This window comes from Bufo gargarizans, chromosome 8, assembly GCF_014858855.1.
Source record: "Bufo gargarizans isolate SCDJY-AF-19 chromosome 8, ASM1485885v1, whole genome shotgun sequence".
NCBI lineage: Eukaryota > Metazoa > Chordata > Amphibia > Anura > Bufonidae > Bufo > Bufo gargarizans.
In genome coordinates, this window is record NC_058087.1 from 117565083 (window position 1) to 117584200 (window position 19118).

At 45.4% G+C, this 19118-nt stretch overlaps 1 protein-coding gene across 3 annotated transcripts in view; it reads right to left on the minus strand.

The window, feature by feature from the left end:
* Positions 1-19118, minus strand: part of VPS16 (VPS16 core subunit of CORVET and HOPS complexes) — a 517606-nt gene that overhangs the window by 168597 nt on the left and 329891 nt on the right. For all 3 annotated transcript variants that reach the window (XM_044302613.1, XM_044302614.1, XM_044302612.1), the window contains exons 15-16: positions 13347-13455; positions 10920-11054 (exon numbers count right to left, since the gene is read on the minus strand). In XM_044302613.1, the coding sequence (XP_044158548.1) occupies positions 10920-11054; positions 13347-13455 (244 nt within the window). The remainder of the gene's footprint in view (positions 1-10919; positions 11055-13346; positions 13456-19118) is intronic.

Consider the following 19118-nt stretch of genomic DNA (forward strand, 5'->3'; position numbering starts at 1 on the left):
GTCTGGTAATTCTAGAGACAGAAATATTGGTGCGTGATCTGACCAAAGTGTGGAACCTATTCACGAGTCAGGAGAGAAGGACAGCGCATGATGGGATATCAGGAATCTATCTATTCTGCTGTAGGACTGGTGCGCCGGGGAAAAGTAGGTGAAATCCTAATCCCATGCAAAGATCTTTATGATAGATAATTGCATGCCCTCGTACCTAGACTGTGTGACACCTGAAAACCCTATAATAGTGAGGGGACACGACCACCGGCTCCCTACACTTAATACGGAGGGAGTCAGGGTCACCTAGGAACAAGCCAACAGGAAAACACAAATAAAGGAACAGACTTAACTGAGGAACCAGCAGTTGCAGCATCTAGCAGTGAGCACAATCCAGGAAGTTGTATAAACCGCAAAGTGATGCCGTATGGGAGGGGATATAAAGGGATGCAATCAGTGCAACTAGATGACAGCTGAGAGAGGGAAACGAAAAGACAAAACGAAACCAAAACAAAAGAACCTCAAGCAAGAGGTACTGAAGAACATCTGTCAGAGCTTCTCAGAGATATGGCGGTGACACGCATGGAATGATGGAAGTTAAAATGTATATGACTGTCTGCTGATAACATTAACAGCAAGTAACTTTTCATGTACGTCATGCATTAACTTCATGTTGTCCATTATGCAAGGAGATGGATATTTGATAAGGTTATTAGGAGGCACATGGGGGTTTTATCACTAGGAACGGTTGGACCTGTGCCTCACATTAACCCTATCATGTATCCCCTTGTGTACACCAGTTTAGTACCACAACACTTAGAGTGAGGCCACATGGTGTGGCAATTTGGGGCAGCAAACAAAGAACTGCTCCATCCAGGTTAGGGTACTTTCACACTAGCGGCAGGACGGATCCGACAGGCTGTTCACCCTGTCGGATCCGTCCTGCCGCTATTTCGCCGTGCCGCTGCTCCGTCCCCATTTACTATAATGGGTACGGGGGCGAAGCTCCGGCGCAGCACGGCAGTGCACGGCGAAAGGCCGCCGGACTAAAAGTACTGCATGTCCGACTTTATAGTCCAGCGGCCTCTCACCGCGCACTGTCGTTCTGTGCTGGAGCTCCCCCCCCCCCCCCAGTCCCCATTATAGTCAATGGGAATGGAGCGGCAGTTCGGCGGAACCGCAAAATAGCGGCTGGACGGATCCGACAGGGTGAACAGCCTGTTGCATCCGTCCTGCAGCTAGTGTGAAAGTACCCTTAGTCCGTGTTCACACATCATCGTGTATATTAGTCCCTTTTCACCCATCAGAAAAATAAAGGAAAAACGGATCCTGTAAATAGTACATTTTAAACATGAGTAAAGCACATTTGGCATCCATTTCAACCATTTCCATCTGAGATTCTTTTTTTAGACAAAAGAAATCCCACATGCAGAAGTTTTTCCTCTAAAATAACAGATCACGGTTTATCTCACGATTAAAACACTCAGGTGAGAACCATGCCCATAGGGAAACATTGGTTTTTGCCTGTTGAGCGTTTTACAGCACGTAGGAACGCGCTGTAAAACGCTCAGGTGTGAACCTAGCCTTAGCGCAGGGAATGGCAGTCAGCATTTGCTGCCTCTTTACATTATGGAACTGTACCACAATTACAAGCTGCTATCTGACTATCTTGGAATTTTAGTGTCTACCCCAAAGAAAGATCTAGGGAAAGTGGCACATACAATGAAACAAAGGAATACAATTGTAATTCCTCCAGGCCCCAAATGCGAAAGGGTCTAATATCTCCTGAAAAGGCATCTGCAAAGGAGAAAATGGAGTCAAGCCTGACATATTTTTTTCAAAAACATTGAAATATTTACCCCTGTCCCACTATATAAAAAACAGAATCCTGTAAAAAAAAAAAACACGTGTGAAAGATTCACCACTGAAGCAAACCAAATTATGTTTCCTTCCAAGTCTGAAACATAGAAAATAATATACCATGTCAGCTGACCCCCCGAAAAACTGTAGGTGAGGGCTTGCAGGGGAGCTGATCCTCCCTGAAGAGGGACATGAGGATATCTTATTTACTGATCCCCAATCTCTTAACCCCTTAAGGAAACGGCCCTATTTCACCTTAAGGAGCAGGCCATTTTTGGCAAATCTGACCAGTGTCACTTTAAGTGCTCATAACTTTAAAACGCTTTGAATTACCAAGGCCGTTCAGAGATAGTTTTTTCGTCACATATTGTACTTCATGACACTGCTAAAATTGGGCCAAAAAAGTTAATTTTTTTTGCATAAAAAATACTATTTTTACCCAGCATTTGTAGCATTTTGGGAATGATATTTTATTTTTTGGGGATGTTACAAGGCTTAGAATTTTAGAAGCAAATTTAGAAATTTTTCAGAAATCTTCAAAATCCCACTTTTTATGGACCAGTTCAGGTTTGAAGTCATATTGTGAGGCTTAGATAATAGAAACCTCCCAAAAATGACCCCATTCTAGAAACTACACCCCTCAAGGTATTCAAAACTGTTTTTTCAAACGTTATTAATCCTTTAGGTCTTCCACAAGAGTTAATGGCAGATGGAGAAACAATTTTGAAATTTCTATTTTTTTGAAAAATTTCCAATATAATCAATTTTTTCCAGGAGTAAAACAAGGGTTAACTGCCAAACAACACTCAAAATGGGATGCCCTGATTCTGGAGTTTGCAGAAACACCCCATATGTGGTCATAAACTACTGTTTGGCCAAACGGTAGCACATAGAAGGAGGGGAACACCATATGGGTTTTGGAAGGCAGATTTTGCAGGACTGGTTTTGCTTATACCATGTCCCATTTCAAGCCCCCTGTTGCACTCCTAGAATAGAAATTTCAAAAAAGTGACTCCATCTAAGAAAGTACACCCCTCAAGGTATTCAAAACTGGGTTTACAAACTATTAACCCTTTAGGTGTTCCACAAGAGTTAATGGCAGATGGAGAAACAATTTTGAAATTTTTCCATTTTAACCCTTACTTTAGTACTGGAAAAAATGGGTTAACAGCCAAACAAAACTCAAAATGGGTTGCCCTGATTCTGTAGTTTACAGAAACACTCCATATGTGGTCGTAAACTACTATTTGGCTAAACGGCAGGACATAGAAGAAGGGGAACGTCATATGGTTTTTGGAAGGCAGATTTTGCTGGACTGGTTTATTTACACCATGTACCCTTTCAAGCCCCCTGATGCACCCCTAGAGTAGAAACTCCATAAAAGTGACCCCATCTAGGAAACTACGGGATAAGGTGGTTGTTGTTTTGGGACTATTTTTGGGGTAAATTAGATTTTTTTTGTTGCTCTATATTACTCTTTTTTGAGGCAATGTAACAAAAAAATGTAATTCTAAAATTGTTTCCACATTCGCTATTTAGTTTTGTGGAACACCTAAAGGGTTAACATAGTTTGTAAAGTAACTTTTGAATACCTTGAGGGGTGTAGTTTCTTAGATGGGGTCACTTTTTTGGAGTTTCTAGTCTAGGCTACATCAGGGGGGGCTTCTAATGGGACATGGTGTAAAAAAAAAAAAACTGTCCATCAAAATCTGCCTTCCACAAACCGTATGGAGTTCCCTTCGTTCTATGCCCTGCCGTGCGGCTATATAGCAATTTACGACCACATATGGGGTGTTTCTGCAAACTACAGAATCGGGGCAATAAATATTTAGTTTTGTTTGGCTGTTAACCCTTGCTTTATTACCGGCAAAATTTTGGCACAGTTTTTATTTTATATTTTTAACACCGTTCATCCGAGGCGTTTGGTCAAAAGTTATTTTTATAGCGACGACTTTTACGCACGCGACGATGCCCAATATGTATGGCTCTCAGACTTTGGAGACACTAAGCAGGCATCCTAAAACTGCGGCCCTCCAGATGTTGTAAAACTACAATTCCCACCATGCCCTGCTGATGGCTGTAGGTTGTCTGGGCCTGCTGGGAGTTATAGTTTTACAACATCTGGAGGGCCGCAGTTTGAGGATGCCTGCACTAAAACTAATATTTTTGGGGGAAAGAAAAATTGTTTCCGTGTCTCCAAAGTCTGAAAGCCATAGTGTTTTATGTTCTCTAGTGGACTCTTGGGCATTATAAAACTTTAGTACTTCATGGAAGTGTGATACTCCCTGAAGCAATCGATAATGCAGAGGCCCGGATGATCGGGGCACGGGTCACATTGAGTAGTGGTGTCTATCCGTATCCCCCTCTTGTGACACACTCTGCACTTTTTTTGGGTTCGTCCCTTCTTTCCTGTATGGGGGACCACACCTGGAAAGTGTTGGCCAGGGACGATCCGGGCGCCTCCAGTTCCCGAGGTACTCCGGCCTGCTCTTTCCCGGTCCGAAAAGATCAGGTCCTTGAGGACTGCCTCATAGAACTGGAGGAATGTCCCTGTGCTGCCAGCGCTTCGGGATAGTACAAAAAAGTTGTACATGGCAACCTGCACCAAGTAGACCGCAACTTTTTTGTACCATGCCCGGGTTTTGCGCATGGCGTTATATGGCTTGAGGACTTGATCAGAGAGATCAACTCCTCCCATATACCGATTATAGTCGACGATACAATCGGGCTTGAGGACCGTTGCCGCGGTACCTCGCACAGGGACAGGGGTGGTGCGGTTACCGTGGATTGTGGACAGCATAAGGACATCCCTCTTGTCCTTATACCTGACCAGCAACAGGTTTCCACTGGTAAGTGCACAGGTCTCACCCCTGGGGATAGGTACCTGGAGGGGGTAGGCAGGGAGGCCGCGTTGATTTTTCCGCACGGTCCCACAAGCGAACGTGGATCTGGCGGCAAGGGACCTGAGCAAGGGAATGCTGGTATAAAAGTTATCCACGTACAAGTGGTAACCATTATCCAGCAGTGGGTACATAAGGTCCCACACGAGTTTCCCGCTAACACCCAGAGTGGGGGGACATTCTGGGGGTTGAATACGGGAATCTCGCCCCTCGTACACACGAAATTGGTAATTGTACCCTGAGGTACTCTCACAAATTATGTATAGCTTCACACCATACCTCGCCTGCTTGGTGGGAATATATTGGCGGAAACTGAGTCTCCCCTTGAACGCAACGAGAGACTCATCAACCGCGACCTCCCTTCCAGGTACGTAGGCCTTCATGAATTTGGCTCCAAAGTGATCGATGACTGGCCGTATCTTATACAGCCGGTCATAGGCAGGATCACCTCGGGGTGGACATGCTGCATTATCGGAATAATGCAGACAATTCCGGATGGCCTCAAACCGGGAGCGTGTCATGACCGTACTGTACAGTGGGGTCTGGTACAGGACGTCCCCACTCCAGTATTGCCTGACACTGGGTTTTTGGACTAGACCCATATGCAGCACGAGGCCCCAAAATGTCCTCATTTCGGCTGCACTGACCGGCGTCCAGCCACCGGGTCTACCCAAAAATGAGCCTGGGTTTTGAGCGACAAACTGTTGGGCGTACAGATTCGTCTGCTCCACCATCAAATTCACCAGTGGGTTACTGGGGGTCTGGTGGGGTCTTTTTCTTTTTTTTTTCCTAACTTACTTTTCCCTTTTTTCCCTGCCTAACGGTGCCTCTCCCTCACTGACCCTAACCTACCTGGGTGGTGATGGGTGCAGGAGGGTGATGGATGGCGATTAGGGGGACACAGGAGCTGGTGCTGGACGATGCTGCACGGTGAGGGTGCTGGACAGGAAGAGGAGGGGAGAGAGGAGCGCAGGAAGTTTGAATCTCGCGCCTCTCTCCCCTGCACCAATCAGCACCCTGAACAGCGGCGTTCAGCACCAGGGCCAGCACCGCCTCTCCAAATGCACGGACTGTGATTGGTGGTGTATAATTACGTCACCGATCGCAGTCTTTTTCCGGTTCATCGGGTCACAGGACACCCGAATTGACCGGAAACGCAGAAAACCGCAGGTCTGAATTGACATGCGGTTTTCTGCGATCGCCAATACGGGGGGGGGGGGGGGGAGTCAAATGACCCCCCCCCTGCGTTGTTACGGGATGCCGGCTGAATGATTAACCCCCGCGGCGCCGGAATCCCGATTTTAAGTCAGGACGTACCGGTACGTCCTGTGTCCTTAAGGGGTTAAGCCTCCTGTGTCCGATTAACCCCCGCGGCGCCGGAATCCCGATTTTAAGTCAGGACGTACCGGTACGTCCTGTGTCCTTAAGGGGTTAAGCCTCCAAAGTCAGAAGAAGTTGATGGGGGGAATGGCAATTAGTGTTTCACTTGGTGGATGATGGGGACGAGACACAGTTGTTAATAAGTAGGGTCTTGTTAGGTCAACACAAGTCAGGAGGATGACCAGAGTGAGGAAGTGGATTTGGAGATGGGGGGACTAGGACATCACTGACCCAAGCTCTGATAATGTCACAGACTACCATATACCGTCTGCGGATGAAGTACAGTATATGTTAGTAATATGTATGAAATGCACACACAGTAGATGTGGCACAAATATTTTGCTTCTCACAAAAATACACTATTTTCACATGTGGTACTGTATTTGAAACAGAGAGCCATGCGCTGTGGACACTAGATTTTGAACAGATTATTTGTTTTGTCGCTAGACACACAAATTTTAAATTTGACTCAATATATGCCCCAGTAATAAACAGAATATGGACACTAGTTTATGCACAGATTATTTCGATTGGAGCAAAAGACACTCTTTTCAAAAGTATTTGTCACATGAATCCACAGTACATGGACAGTATATTTGGCACAAAACAGATAAATTTGTCCCAAATAGAAATAATTATCTGCGGAATTACTGTATATATGGTTGCGGACTAAATTCACACACACGAGATCCAAAAAACAGAAATTTGTCCCAAATGGAAATAATTCTGTGCTGAATTACTGTATATATGTATTTGTGGCCTAAACGCAGACACAGATGTGCCCAAAAGTATTGAAATTTGTCCCAAATAGAAATAATTCTCTGCTGATCTACTGTATATATGGTTGCGGCCAGTGGTGTATCTTGGTTTTGTGCTGCCCTAGGCGAGACTAAACTCGGGCACTCCCCTAGTATAAATTTGACCCACCCCTTCCTGTCAAGGCCAAACCCCTTTCTCTCTAAACCCAACCCCTTCCTATGTGCCATCCACAGATCCCCCCTAAAGAGTGCCATCCACGGATCCCCCTCCCCTAAATAGTGCCATCCAAGGATCCCCCGCCCCTAAACAGTGCCATCCACGGATCCCCCGACCCTAAACAGTGCCATCCACGGATCCCCCTCCCCTAAACGCTGCCATCCACAGATTCCCCCCCTCCCCTAAACGGTGCCATCCACAGATTCCCCCCCTCCCTTAAACGGTGCCATCCACAGATTCCCCCCCCCTCCCCTAAACGGTGCCATCCACAGACCCCCCCCTCCCCTAAACGGTGCCATCCACAGATTCCCCCCCTCCCCTGAACAGTGCCATCCACAGACCCCCCCTCCCCTAAACGGTGCCAGCCACAGACCCCCCCCCTCCCCTAAACGGTGCCATCCACAGACTCCCCCTCCCCTAAACGGTGCCATCCACAGATTTCCCCCCCCCCCCCCTAAACGGTGCCATCCACAGATTCCTCCTCCCCCTGACGCTCACAGGAAAACATTTAAAAACAAATCAGTAACCTAAACTTTATTCATTAGTGATGTCTTTACTGTATACCTTACTCTGTCTTTCAGCTTCGGTAACAGCAGGGATTGCGGGCGGGCGGCGCTCACTCACTGACGTCACGCGCCTGCTTCTCCCACTAGGCGGCGCAGGCGCGTGACGTCAGTGAGTGAGCGCCGCCCGTCCGCACTGCCTGCTGTTACCGAAGCTGAAAGACAGAGTAAGGTATACAGTAAAGACATCACTAATGAAAAAAGTTACTTACTGATTCGTTTTTTAAATGTTTTCCTGTGAGCGGCGGGACCCTGTATATAACCCCCAGGCAAGCGTCCCTGTCACCATGGGACTACTGGGGGTTAGAATATACCATCGGATTTGTGTTTTCACGCTCTCACTGAGCGTGTGAAAACTCAGATCCGATGGTATATTCTAACCCCCAGGCAAGCGTCCCCGTCACCATGGGAACGCCTGGGGGTTAGAATATACCATCGGATCTTCTGAGTATACCGGAGGCAGATGAGACTGATGGGACAAGGGGCAAACAAGGCATTTTGCCGCCCCATTGGCAAGTGCCGCCCTAGGCAAATGCCTTGTTTGCCTCGTGATAGATACGCCACTGGTTGCGGCCTAAACGCAGACACAGATGTGACCAAAACTTGTGAAATTTGTCCCAAATAGAAATAAATCTATGTTGAATTACTGGTATATAATGGATGCTGACTACATTCACACACATATGAAACCCAAACTAGGGATTTTTGTCCCAAATATAAATAATTCTCTACTGAATTACTGTATATATGGTTGCAGTCTAAATTCACACACAGTTGTGACCCAAACTAGGGATATCTGTCCCAAATAGAAAAAAAAAAAAGCTGAATTACTGTATATAACGGTTGCGGCCTAAATTCACACACAGATGAAACCCAAAGTAGGGATATTTGTCCCAAATAGAAAGAATTCTCTGCTGAATTACTGTATATATGTTTGCAGAATAAATTCACGTACAGATGAAACCCACACTAGGGAATTTTGTCCCAAATAGAAATAATTCGGTGCTCAATCATTGTATATATGGTTGCGGCCTAAATGCAGACACAGATGATGTGACCCAAACAGAAATTACTCTAGGCTGGAATACTGTATATAACGTTTGTGGATTGAGCACGCAAACAGATTTGGCACAAATTAGGTTAATTTCCCCAGAAAAATAAATTTCTATGATGGAGGCACACCAGAGTGAGGAAGTGGATTTGGAGATGGGGGACTAGGACATCACTGACCCAAGCTCTGATGCAGCCACACTCTAGTGAATAAGCCCCTTTTTAGAATTTCTGCTAAACATACTGCTTTCTGATGGTATACTCCAGATCTCACTGATATTTCTTTCTTTTGAAAGCTTTTTGGTACTGAACATACGGAATGTTCCTTCCTGCAGACACCAGTCCCTAATACTGCTGAATTTAACCCTTGTTAAGAAAAAAATAATATGCTGCACTGCTGTCAAACACAACTATTTAGTCCTGAAGAGGACTGTTTTGTCTTTCAAGAGCTTTTTGGGAGTTCAATTGTTGAATGAGCAATGCGACAAGCACACGTGGTATTCAGCCGAGTACCGCCACGAACCGAGCATAGCGATGCTCGAGCAGAACCGGTACTCGGCCGAGCATGCTCACTCATCACTAGTCTATTGACTTAATCTACACTTAAAGGGAACCTGTCATGTGGATATTTGATAATAATCTAACTAATTATAAACAATCATTAACTACTAAAAAGTACCTTAGATGTATTCTCTTACTGGTGTGACAGATGGTTACCTCATAATATACACACAAAGATGCCGCATGCTAATGAGCTGATTTGAGTACCAGCGTGATGTCATTGAGTCCAGCGTATATTTAATTCAGAGATATAGCCACTCCCCTACCCACCTGCTGCTGATTCATATGGTAACAAACTGTCACTCAGCAGCAGGTGGGCGGAGAGAGTCAGGAGCTCATGAATATTCATGACTCATCATTATCAGCTGGAGCTTTTCAATACAAGATGTTGGCAGATTGACTGGGTCAATTAAAGAAAGTGACCCAGCATTTTGAAGAGAATCAGTCACTTATTTATGTTGCCCTTAGTTAGGACATTATAAAACTGGTGACAGGTTCCCTTTAAGACAAAACACATACTTGGGACCGAAACACAACTGCACGATCACAAACTCGCCTCTGAGTCTACTGATAAAGCTGCTATTCCCAGTCAGACGCAAACAGTGACCTTTTTTTATCTTTGGAAAGAAGGTGACTGACAGGAAGGGATTATTATTAAATGTAATCCCTTAACAATGACACTGTGTTTTATGTCAGCAACCTGGAACAGTGCTGCACAATTGTGGCTGAATCATAGAAAGAGGACAAACAGTGGAAAAGAAAGCTTCCCGTAGACATCACCAAGGCCTACCTTGGATAGATTTACAGACCTCGTCCTATATACAAAGAGTCAGAGAGTAGAGGGATAATTTATCATCAGGGTAACATTTTAAGTCAGTTTTCCTTGAGTCTGTACTTGCATTCTTTGCACCAAATTTATCAAAAGTTGCACACTGTTAAATTTGATGCATATTTGAAACTAACACTTTTTGTCTAGAATTGCTACCCCAGTCTGTCTACGCCACTCTTAAATTATTTTGTACAAGTAACCCAGAGAAGTCACAAAACTTAATTTTGCAACGTTAGAAGCCAAAGCATTTCAGAGTAAAACAAAGCTGTCTATAATGAGACAACCGGTCAGTATTTTATGCTGCCTTTGGTTCAAGCAACATGAATCTCCTAACACATTCTCTTTAAGGCCCTATGTATAACAGCATTTGAAGATTTGGTTTGAAAAAGAAGAAAAAAATGATATCAGCAAAAACAAAAAGGATCAACTAAAAATGTCTATATCATATTCCCATAGGTAAAGTGTATTTATGAGAAAAAGGAGAGCAGGGCATCAAAGCTTCCCGTACCTAATGGATTAATATCGGCAAATGTATAATCTGCAGACTGATCCCTGATGATGGAAATGTAAGGAAAATTGGATCAGACAAGCTAGATTTCCACACACCACATCCTTTATTTTGCAAGGAGATATGGTAGGATGCTGCCCAAAGTGTCTGGAAGTAGCTTGTCTCCTAAAACAAATACATGCTTGGCAAAGTAGGGAACTTTATGGGGAGTTGGAGAAACAGATACCTGCTAAAAATGAATGTTGCTGATTATTACCACAAACAATTTTGAGTCTACTATATAAAACTATAGTAACTATCCTTACTTTAATCGCCAATTCTGTTCTTCCACAGTCACATGCCTTTGAAGCAATCTCTGAATAAGAAATCCCAGCAGTGTCACCAAGTTTCTGATTGATGGCCTGGGCTACTTCTTCATCGGATTTCTCTTTCTGTTGAACCTAAACAAATAAATATGTCAATACAAATAAATACAGAAAAAAAGGACAAACAGAAGAAAAATAATTCCGTATACACGTCCATATAACGGGTCCGCATCCGTTCCGCAAAATGCCCATTCATTCTCTATGGGGTTGGAATGGATGCAGAGAGCACACTATGTGCTCTCCGCATCTGCTTTTCCGGCGCGTGCCCCGATATTCCGGTCCGCGGCTCCGGAGAAAAAAACTGAAAATGTCCTATTCTTGACCGCAATTGCGGACAAGAATAGGCAGTTCTATGAGACAAAGGAGCACACGGCGACATCACCGTGACTTGAAGCAAGGAGGCTGACTTCAAGCCTGACTAGAGAAGCGTGCCGGGCAGGGGATTAAAGAACGTTTTTACAGCTTTTGCTTCATCTGCCTGCAGGAAGAAAATGATCGTTAAAAACATGCTGCTGGCTACTCTAAGGACTCTTTCACACGGGCGTCAGTTTTTTTGCCCGGATAAGAGCCGGGTGCGTTGCGGGAAAATGCGTGATTTTCCCGCGCGAACGCAAAACATTGTCATGCGTTGCACTCGCGTGAGAAAAATCGCGCATGTTTGGTACCCAAATCCGAACTTCTTCATAGAAGTTCGGGCTTGGGATTGATGTTCTGAAGATTGTATTATTTCCCCTTATAACATGGTTATAAGGGAAAATAATAGCATTCTGAATACAGAATGCATAGTAAACCAGCGCTAGAGGGGTTAAAAAAAAATAATAATAATTTAACTCACCTAGTCCACTTGATCGCGAAGCTGACATCTCCTTCTGTATCCTCTGCGCTGAACAGGACCTGGGGTGAGCTGCTCCATTAAATACAGGTTAAGGACCTTCGATGACGTCACTCCGGTCATCACATGGTACGTCACATGATCTTTTACCATGGTGATTCACCATGGTAAAAGACCATGTGATGACCGGAGTGACGTCATCGAAGGTCCTTAACCTGTATTTAATGGAGCAGCTCACCCCAGGTCCTGTTCAGCGCAGAGGATACAGAAGGAGATGTCAGCTTCGCAATCAAGTGGACTAAGGTGAGTTAAAGGGATTCTGTCACCTCTCCTCAGCCAAAAAACGATTTAAAAGCAGCCATGCAGCACAGCTTACCTGGATTAGGCTGTGCTGTTTTATCTTGAAATCCGTCCAGCAGTTACTTTAAAAAACGACTTTGATCAATAAGGAAATGCGTCCTGAAGGTGCCCAGAGGGGCGTTTTTTTCTTCCTAGTGAGCCCAGTACCGCCCCTCTTTCAGTGCCCAGCCCGCCTTCCTTGTATTTTCTAACTGCCGCCCCCAGCCTGCCACAGCCTCTCCTCCCCCTCCCTCACGCCGAACGAAGTCTCGCACAGGCGCAGGCTGTGGCAGGCTGGGGGCGGCAGTTAGAAAATACAAGGAAGGCAGCCCGCCTTCCTTGTATTTTCTAACTGCCGCCCCCAGCCTGCCACAGCCTGCGCCTGTGCGAGACTTCGTTCGGGCACTGAAAGAGGGGCGGTACTGGGCTCACTAGGAAGAAAAAAACGCCCCTCTGGGCACCTTCAGGACGCATTTCCTTATTGATCAAAGTCGTTTTTTAAAGTAACTGCTGGACGGATTTCAAGATAAAACAGCACAGCCTAATCCAAGTAAGCTGTGCTGCATGGCTGCTTTTAAATCGTTTTTTGGCTGAGGGGAGGTGACAGAATCCCTTTAAATTATTTTTTATTTTATTTTTAACCCCTCTAGCGCTGGTTTACTATGCATTCTGTATTCAGAATGCTATTATTTTCCCTTATAACTATGTTATAAGGGAAAATAATAATGATCGGGTCTCCATCCCGATCGTCTCCTAGCAACCGTGTGTGCAAATCGCACGGCATCCGTACTTGCTTGCGAATGCCATCCGATTTTCACACACCCCATTCACTTCTATGGGGCCTGCGTCACGTCAAAATCGGACAATATAGAGCATGCTGCGATTTCAACTGAACGCACAAGTGATGCGTTAAAAACATCGCTCATGTGCACAGCCCCATAGAAATGAATGGGTCAGGATTCAGTGCGGGTGCCATACGTTCGCCGCACGGATCACACCCGCACGGAAAACTCGCCCGTGTGAAAGGGGCCTAAAGGTACTGCTGCAAGCTTGGGATGTTTGTTGGAGGTGACAGGTTCCCTTCAAATGAATGGGATGCTGTTTGAAGGGGTTTTTTGGTGCTCATTTCACACCAAAATCAGCATAAAAACTCTGTGTGAAGAGGCCCTAAATATTAAGTAGTGAAAATGAAATACCTTGTAACATGCCCAGTGAGCTAAAATACGACTCACTCCTTGAAACTCTGGAATCTTAAGGTGTTCGCAGATTTTAACAGCAAGAGGATAAAGCCTTCTCAAAACTAATCTGTATGGAAATAAAAATAAATACTGTATGGATTTGGCAATACTATAACATTCCAAAGATTTTCCTCATTAAAAGAAGCATATACAAATTTTGTTTTATTATTAGGAGTGGCTACAGGTCATAAGCAACATTTCACTGTGAAACACACTAAACATACAAGCTACAGACAAGCCCATAATTGAAATTCAATCAAAGGTAGTCAGACGCACAGGATTGTTGGACCACCAAACCGGGTGCCCACAGTCGAGTAGTATCACCCCACTACTCAAATGTGTAAAAAATCTGTATATAAAGGACTGGGGACACCTCAGAATATTAGGCCACAATGTTTTATTAGGGTATAGTACAGTAGTAAGACAAACTTAAAATCACATACGATTAAAATTGTTCCCTCTTAAGGCTCTTTCACATCTGCGTTCTTTTCTTCCGGCATAGAGTTCCGTCGTCGGGGCTCTATGCCGGAAGAATCCTGATCAGTTTTATCCTAATGCATTCTGAATGGAGTGAAATCCGTTCAGGATGCATCAGGATGTCTTCAGTTCCGGACCGGAACGTTTTTTGGCCGGAGAAAATACTGCAGCATGCTGCACTTTTTGCTCCGGACAAAAATCCTGAAGACTTGCCGCAAGGCCGGATCCGGAATTAATGCCCATTAAAAGGCATTGATCCGGATCTGGCCTTAAGCTAAATGTCGTTTCGGCGCATTGCCGGATCCGACGTTTAGCTTTTTTAGAGTGGTTACCATGGATGCCGGGACGCTAAAGTCCTGGCAGCCATGGTAAAGTGTAGTGTGGAGCGGGGGAGCAGCATACTTACCGCCCGTGCGGCTCCCGGGGCGCTTCAGAGTGACGTCAGGGCGCCCCAAGCGCATGGATCACATGATCGCATGGCACGTCATCCATGCGCATGGGGCGCTCTGACGTCATTCTGGGAGCCGCACGGACTGTAAGTATACCGCTGCCCCGCTCCCTGCTCCTACTATGGCAACCAGTACTTTAATAGCGTCCTGGCTGCCATAGTAACACTGAAAGCATTTTGAAGAGGGATCCGTCTTCAAATGCTTTCAGTACACTTGCGTTTTTCCGGATCCGGCGTGTAATTCCGGCAAGTGGAGTACACGCCGGATCCGGACAATGCAAGTGTGAAAGAGCCCTTAGACAGCAATCACGAATCAACAGAAATCCACAATAAAGGAATCAGCTAACAAATTGTATAACATTTCGTGAAAAATTCCATAACAAATCATATCGAAATAAATAATGAATTAATATAACAGCGTGATCCTCTAAAAATTGCAGCGTAAAACCTCTAAAATCAGCAAGAGCAGCAGAGCAGGTTCAAATTCATAATGAGTTAATATAACAAAGTGATCCTCTAAAAATAGCAACGTTAACCTCTAAACTTAATAACAATCCTAACCGAGAATAGCAGCACTAATGTCATCAAGAGCTGTAAAGCAAATTCAGGTTCATAACATAGTCCCGAATAGCAGCAGCTGACAAGGCACAGAGTCTGTAACTCCTGTATATAGCACACTGTGATACTGGTTGACACAGAGAAGTCTGAACTGATGTGCTATTTTTAGAGGATCACTTTGTTATATTAACTCATTATGAATTTGAACCTGCTCTGCTGCTCTTGCTGATTTTAGAGGTTTTACGCTGCAATTTTTATAGGATCACGCTTTTATATTAATTCATTCATTTTTATGGAATTTTTCACGAAATTTTATACAACTTATTAGCTGATTCCTTTATTGTGGATTTCTGTTGATTCGTGATTGCTGTCTAAGAGGGAACAATTTTAATTGTATGTGATTTTAAGTTTGTCTTACTACTGTACTATACCCTAATAAAACATAGTGGCCCAATATTTTGAGGCGTTCCCAGTCCTTTATATACATAATTGAAATTGTTAATATTATGAATAATTATTGGGCTCATGGGGTTATTGGTTATATTGGTTATAGTTAAATGATGCGAACACAACAGTTTATCTCCTCTAAGGACACTTTTAAAACAACAGTATTCTGGTCAGTATTTTGCATCAGTATTTGTAGGCCTAAAACACAGAAATGCAAATGTTTTCATTCTACTTTTTCTTTCACTCCCAGTTTAGAAATACTGAGGCAATATACTAATCAAAATACTATTGTGTGGCGTCTAAATAAAGAAATTGACAGTGACATTAAATACATACATCTAGGAGCAAGTTGGACCACTTTTTCCTTCATAATGTCCCAGGGCAATGTGGTATGGCAACTAATTCTATTAGAGATCAGAAATGTCCTGGAGAAATGCTACACCATGCTAACTTTAGGGACACTGCACATATCAGTGAGAGAATAGCTTAGACAAGGTACTGGCTTTAACCACCTCCGGACCGCCTAACGCACGGATGCGTCAGGAAGGTGGTTGATTTAATCCTCCTGGACGCATCCGTGCGTCATCTCGCGAGACACGAGATTTCGGTCAGAGCCGGCCCGCGCTTGCGCATCGTGGGCCGGCAAAAGTTAAAGCAGTATTTCGTCAGCAACCTGCCAGCCAATGATCGCGGCTGGCAGGTTGCTGATTTTCAAAAAAAATCCAATCAGAAGCCAGATAACAGATCATATTAGTAAATATGATCTGTTATATGGCTGCCTGCTCCTCTGCTGGTCCTTTTTCGTCGGTTGGATCCAGCAGAGGAGCAGGCTTCACAGTGAGTACACCAAACACCACACACTAGCCCCAGATCACCCCCTGCACCCCAATTAACCCTTTGATCGCCCCTGTCAATCACTAGTGAAAGGAAAAAAGTGATCAGTGTAAACTGTCACTTCTTTTTTTCACTGGTATTGACTGTTAGGTTTTAGGATAGTTTAGGCCCCTTGGTTAGGTAGTTTAGGGATCAGTTAGCGCCCAGCCCACCGCACCGCAGTCCCTTATTCGCTGATTAGCGTATCGCTAATCAGCATTTGTACTTTTATAGTATCTGGAAGTGATCAAAACTGATCACGGTCAGATCTATAATAGTATTAGTGTCACTTTAGCTCGCCCTCCACCCAAAACGCAGTGTTTGCCTGATCGGTCGCCCACACGTGCGTTCACCCACGCCCGCCCCACCGCAGTGACCAAAAATCTTTTTTTTTTGATCACTGCACATTCACTTTACACGCGCTGCGGCGATAAAAAAATCAGTTTTTATATTTTTTATCAACCGCAACGGCCTCCGGTACTTCGCTAGCCTCCCATTTGTAAGACAGGCTTGCTTTTTTTCTTGGGTAGTCTCAGGGAATACCCCTAAATTTTGTTGCCCAAATGTCAAACAGGGGGTATTCTTCTGAAGAGGCTACAGGCTTCTGACCCAGTCGGATGAGGAATGGGAACCCTCATCTGATGAATCTAGCGGGTCAGAATATGAACCTGTAGAAAGCAGTGGCTCTCTGACCCAAAGTTCGGACGAGGAGGTTGAGGTCCCTGATAGCACCAGGCGTACCCGGCCCCGTGTCGCTAGACCACAGGTTGCGCAGGATCCGCTTCAAGAGCAGCAGAGTGGGGTTGGTTCTGTCGGATTACGTGGTGAGGCATACACCAGCAGCGCAGCCCTACCTGGACCTAGTACCAGCACTGCCGTACAACCTGGTGAAGTGGCGAGCACCAGAAGGGCAGTTGAAGCTGGTACGGTGGCACGAGCAGTAGTGGCCCCGTCGCAGCCACCACAAAGACGGGCCCGTAGAGCCCCTAGAATCCCTGAGGTGCTGGCAAACCCTGATTGGCAGTCCCCAACTTCAGCCGCACCTGTAGTTCACCCTTTCACCGCCCAGTCTGGAGTTCGGGTTGAGACAGCTCAGATCGGTTCGGCCCTGGGATTTTTTGAGCTGTTCTTGACTGCGGAGCTCTTGGACTTAGTCGTGGCCGAAACAAATCGGTATGCCACACAATTTATAACCGCCAACCCGGGAAGCTTTTATGCACAGCCTTTCCGGTGGAAACCAGTCCAAGTTTCCGAAATTAAAACTTTTCTGGGCCTTCTCCTCAACATGGGTCTAACTAAAAAGCATGAATTGCGGTCATATTTGTCCACGAACCCAATTCATCACATGCCCATGTTCTCTGCTGCTATGTCCAGGACACGATTTGAGACCATCCTGCGTTTCCTGCACTTTAGCGACACCACCTCCCGTCCCAGAGGCCACCAAGCTTTTGACCGGCTCCACAAAATTCGGCCCCTCATAGACCATTTCAACCAGAAATTTGCAGATTTGTATACCCCAGAGCAAAACATCTGCATAGACGAGTCCCTAATACATTTTACCGGGCACCTTGGCTTCAAATAATACATCCCAAGCAAGCGCGCCCGGTATGGGGTCAAATTGTATAATTGAAAGGGCCACAGGCTATACCCACAAATTTTGTGTCTATGAGGGAAAAGATCAGACCCTGGAGCCGGTCGGTTGCCCTGACTACCTGGGGAGCAGTGGGAAGACAGTCTGGGACTTGGTGTCACCTTTATTCGGCAAGGGGTACCATCTTTATGTGGACAATTTCTACACAAGTGTGGCCCTCTTTAGGCATTTGTTTCTAGAACAGATTGGCGCCTGTGGCACCGCGCGAAGTAGTCGCGCGGGCTTCCCCCAACGGCTCGTTACCACCCGTCTTGCAAGGGGGCAGAGGGCTGCATTGTGTAACGAAGAACTGCTCGCGGTGAAATGGAGAGACAAGCGTGACGTTTACATGCTCTCCTCCATTCACGCAGACACGACAATACAAATTGAGCGAGCAACCCGTGTGATTGAAAAGCCCCTCTCAGTCCACGACTATAACCTTCACATGGGAAGGGTGGACTTCAATGACCAGATGTTGTCTCCGTATTTAGTTTCCCGCAGAACCAGACGCTGGTATAAGAAGGTGTCTGTATATTTGATTCAATTGGCTCTGTATAAGGCTGGTTTCACACGGGCGTTGCGGATTGGGGCCGAATGCGTTCAGGGTGCGTTCAGTGAAACTCGCACTATTTTGCAAGCAAGTTCAGTCAGTTTTGTCTGCGATTGCGTTTAGTTGTTCAGTTTTTTCCGCGCGGGTGCAATGCGTTTTGATGCGTTTTTCACACGCGTGATAAAAAACTGAATGTTTACAAACAACATCTCTTAGCAACCATCAGTGAAAAATGCATCGCACCCGCACTTGCTTCCGGATGCCATGCGTTTTTCACGCAGCCCCATTCACTTCTATGGGGCCAGGGCTGCGTGAAAAACGCAGAATATAGAACATGCTGCGATTTTCACGCAACGCAGAACTGATGCGTGAAAAACAACGCTCATGTACACAGACCCATTGAAATGAATGGGTCAGGATTCAGTGCGGGTGCCATGCGTTCACGTCACGCATTGCACCCGCGCGGAAAACTCGTTCATGTGAAAGGAACCTAATAGTTTTGTTCTCTACAGTAAGGCTGGGAGACCTGGATCCTTCCTCAAATTTCAGGAAGAGATCATCGAGAACCTCCTGTACCCAGGAGGTTCCGTGGCCCCATCCACCAGTGTAATTAGCCGTCTACACGAGCGACATTTCCCCAATGTCGTTGCCGGTACCTCAACCCAACCGTCACCCCGAAAAAGATGTTGTGTCTGTAGCAGGAGTGGAATAAGGCGTGACACCCGCTATTTCTGTCCTGACTGTCCT